General features: G+C 38.5%; 1 protein-coding gene across 3 annotated transcripts in view; it reads right to left on the reverse strand.

The window, feature by feature from the left end:
• Positions 1-3,822, reverse strand: part of polm (polymerase (DNA directed), mu) — a 14,115-nt gene extending 10,293 nt beyond the window's left edge. Inside the window, exons 1-3 of one of the 3 annotated variants that reach the window (XM_032511147.1) lie at positions 3,425-3,822; positions 2,497-2,734; positions 841-1,012 (exon numbers count right to left, since the gene is read on the reverse strand). In XM_032511147.1, coding sequence (XP_032367038.1) covers positions 841-1,012; positions 2,497-2,726 — 402 coding nt within the window. In that variant the 5' untranslated portion in view covers positions 2,727-2,734; positions 3,425-3,822. Of the gene's footprint in view, positions 1-840; positions 1,013-2,496; positions 3,339-3,424 lie in introns of those variants that run through there. The other 2 variants (XM_032511149.1, XM_032511148.1) reach the window with 2 other exon arrangements.
• Between the last annotated feature and the right edge of the window lie 156 nt (positions 3,823-3,978).

Here is a 3,978-nt window from a genome sequence, read left to right on the forward strand (position 1 = left end):
AATGGGTAAACCAGTATCAGTGAGTCTGCCCGTCGGGGAGGGGGGGCACATTGTCCCACATTGTCCCTCAGAAACATACCCCTTGTCCCCCCTTGGGCTTATTAGCAGGTGGTCACCCTAGTCAGAGGTCGTACGCCTCTGGAGAAACTAGGGGTTGAGTGTCTGGCGTTGGCATTGTTTTGAAGTGGGACTCAAACCGAGGCGTCCCACACCAAAGGCGTGTGTTAGATCCCCTGCGCCATCACCCAAACAACACACACACACACACACACACACACACACACACACACCACACACACACACACACACACACACACCCTATTTGTGCTGTACACACTGACAATGAGATTAGCATCTACCTGTCTAATTAAGGCCTAAAATGCCCCACAAAATAATATTTATATTAATATTTCTGTCCCCAGAGTCAGAACTAAACAGGGTGAAGCAGCTTTCAGTTTCTATGCTCCTCATATCTGGAATAAACTCCCAGAAACCTGCAGATCCGCTGCTACTCTGTTCTTTTAAATCAAGGCTGAAGACCTTTCTTTTTGATGCTGCCTTTCTTTAAATGAATGCTCATTTCTTTAAATTTCTTATGCTGCACTGGAACTTTTATTCTTGTGTTTTTTGTGTCCTAATGTTTCTATTTTGTTTCTAACTGTCTATTCATGTGTTTTACCGGTTTTTAATGCTTATGATTTTTAACTGTTTGTACCTGTGTTTTATCTGTTTAACTGATTTCGTGTAAAGCACTTTGAATTGCCCGGTTGCTGAAATGTGCTCTACAGATAAAGCTGCCTTGCCTTGCCTTGCCTTTAAAAACATATTTAAGAAATGTACCTGTAGTTTATGTCCGTCCAGTATGTCCACAGGACGTCCTGCTCTCATGCTGTCTGTGAACCAGCTGACGTCCAGCAGCTGAGCAGATGTCCGACCCCCGCCCTGCAGGCGCAGCCACGTCCGCACCTCATCACCGCAGTTGTTCTCACAAATCACATGTGTGACTCTCTCACTGGGGGGGGGGGGAGAGACACAATACCCAACATGTGACAGTGGCTCAGTCTGTAGGGAGCCCGAGGGTCACTGGACTGCCAAGGTGCTCTTGAGCAAGGGACCCGAACCCCCCGCCCCCGCAACTGCTTGAGGCGCAGGTCCAGCAGTCGCAGCACTACTTTTCCCATGTGAGAGTATACACGCAATTATAAATCGAAAGAAAAAAAAAAAACATAGAATATGAACCGATTTTTGAAATTCTATGAACCGATTTTGAATCGGTCGAGCTTGAATCGATTCTATGATTCATGTGTTTCTATTTTTAAAAACATGATCTATTAACAGATTTAAATGAGACAATACCATTTACTTTGCTTAAAAAAAAAACAACAGAAGTTGTGGATTATTTTTGACTGATAGTCGAGATCAAACGATGTTGAGTGGATCACAGATTATTTAAAATGCTACAAAATAGAAAGAAGAAAAAAAACCTAATTCAACTAAAGTAATCACTAACTTTACCTGTCAAGAATGTTGGCCTCCATGCAACGTGCATCCACGAATTCATGTCATTTTGGGGCAATTTTGTTCAAAGAAACCCAGAATTCTGATATAAAGATGGGTCAACTTTGACCCATTTTAAATGTTTTATATCGTATTGTATAGTGTTTTTTTATTCAATATATATATATATATAATTTGTTTTTATTCTATATATATATATATATATATATATATATTTTTTTTTTTTTAAATATATATGTATATTTATATATTTAAAAAATATATATATATTTTAAAAATATATATTTTAAAAATAAAATATGAAATATATATATATTTCAAAATATATATATATTTTGAAATATATATATATATATTTAAAAATATATATATTTAAAAATATATATAGTATATTTAAAATGCTACAAAATAGAAAGAAAAAAAAACATAATTCAACTAAAGTAATGACTAATTTTACTTGTCAAGAATGTTAGCCTCCATGCAACGTGCATCCACGAATTCATGTTATTTTGGGGCAATTTTGTTCAAAGAAACCCAGAATTCTGATATAAAGATGGGTCAAATTTGACCCATTTTAAAGGGTTTCATATCAGAAATATAAGATTCCTTTCAACCAAATTACCCAAAAATAAGGACAACATGAGGGTTACTACATTCATACAGTAAATACATCCATTCATATATCCATTCCCTACTCCATTCCCAATTCTAACTGCATTCTCAGAGACTTTGCTATTGATTTTACAGATATTCAGTGGGAAATTATTCCAATGATTGATGGCACGATAAATAAATAACGGTTCTCTTTACGTAGAGATGCTTCTTCTTGTTCTTCTTCTTGTGTGACATTATTAGACGTTATTAGGGGTGGAGCAGTGGACATGACACACGCCGGTGGGTTCGATTCCCACTGCATTTTATATCAGAATTCTGTTTTTTTTGATGCTTTTTTTGCTGCACACCCCTGTAACATCTCACCTGAGCAGCTCCTCCACCTGGAAGCCTTTCTTCCGACCGAGCTGAGAGAGGAAAGCTCTCCGACTGGACCCCATCTTCCTCTCCAACAGGAACAGGACCACCTGCGGGAACCGGGTCCGTTCTTCACCGCCACCGGGGCCCCCGGTGCTCCCGGTGCTCCCGGTGTCCCCGGGGCCCCCGGGGCTCCCAGCACCGGAGGAGACGACCTTTCTTCTCTTTAATGGCACCATGGTTCCCTCTGACGTTAAACAACACGTTAACCCTCGTGTTGTTGTCCTGGGGTCAAACTGACCCGTTTCAAAGTGTTTTATATCGGAAATGTGGATTTCTGTCAATCAAATTGTCATAAAATAACATGGATGATTCCATACAACGTTCTTAACCCTCATGTTGTCCTCGGGTCAAATTAGACCCGTTTTCAGTTGTTTTGTCACAAAAAAAAAAAAGAAAAAAAAGAAGTGCTTTCGATTTAAGCGCTGGAAATGTCAACATTAAAAATATCGAATAACTTTGGAAGAAAACATCAAAAAAAAGCACGCGCAACATTGGAAAAAGTGACCAAAAATGTCAGAAACAGTGATACTAATGTTTCATGGTGAACGGGAAGACAACACAAGGGTTAAGGTAACATTCATGATTCATTTTTGGGTGATTTATTTAAATCTTATAGCATTTGAATTCTTTTTCCAAACAGTATGGGGACTAAACTTTGACATCTGAGATCCACTCAACATCCTCTGATCTTAACTATCAGTTTGTATAATGTGATATAAATGAGCTTTGTTGACCATGAATTCCAAGAATAGGTGTAAAACCTGTTATTAAACCAGCTCAGGTTTTAAAAAAAAGCGCTAAAAAAAAGCTGGAAAAAGTGACAAAAACATGTGAAAAGCACCAAAAAAAAAAACATTCATTTGTAAATTTTTACCTGGAAGGACAAGTTCATGGTTAACAGGAAGACAACACGAGGGTTAAAGCTTCAGAGTCGAAGCCTGCAGACACGTCGGGTCCATATCTCGTGTTAAAATAAACTAAATATAGAATTTGTGTCGAGCTAATTTGGACCATGCGTCACTCCTGACACATGTCCGTCACTTCTCTGAAGCTAGCTTTCTTTTATCAAGCTAATTACCATAAAATAGTAGCTGATATTCATAAAACGCTACCACGTAGTTAAGTTCAGGTGTCTACCGTAACGAGTTTCACTCTCTGAAGAAGGTTAGCGGGAAAAGAAAAGCCGCAAAAAGCTGCACACTTCTGTGCAAAGAGTGCAAACCGGATGCAGCTGTTGCTGCGCCGGCTCCACCTGCGCGTCACCAAAATAGTTCCGACTGGAAACAGTCACGATGATGTGAAAAGTGGTCTTCAGTGTGGAAGACCACTTTAAAATTAAATTACAAAATAAATAATTAAATGTTAACATAGGCCTTTTGCTTTGTGTTTTTTTGTTGTCGTTTGTAAATTGCTTATTTGTAAAAAAAA

The sequence above is a fragment of the Etheostoma spectabile genome, unplaced genomic scaffold (assembly GCF_008692095.1).
Source record: "Etheostoma spectabile isolate EspeVRDwgs_2016 unplaced genomic scaffold, UIUC_Espe_1.0 scaffold325, whole genome shotgun sequence".
Lineage (NCBI taxonomy): Eukaryota > Metazoa > Chordata > Actinopteri > Perciformes > Percidae > Etheostoma > Etheostoma spectabile.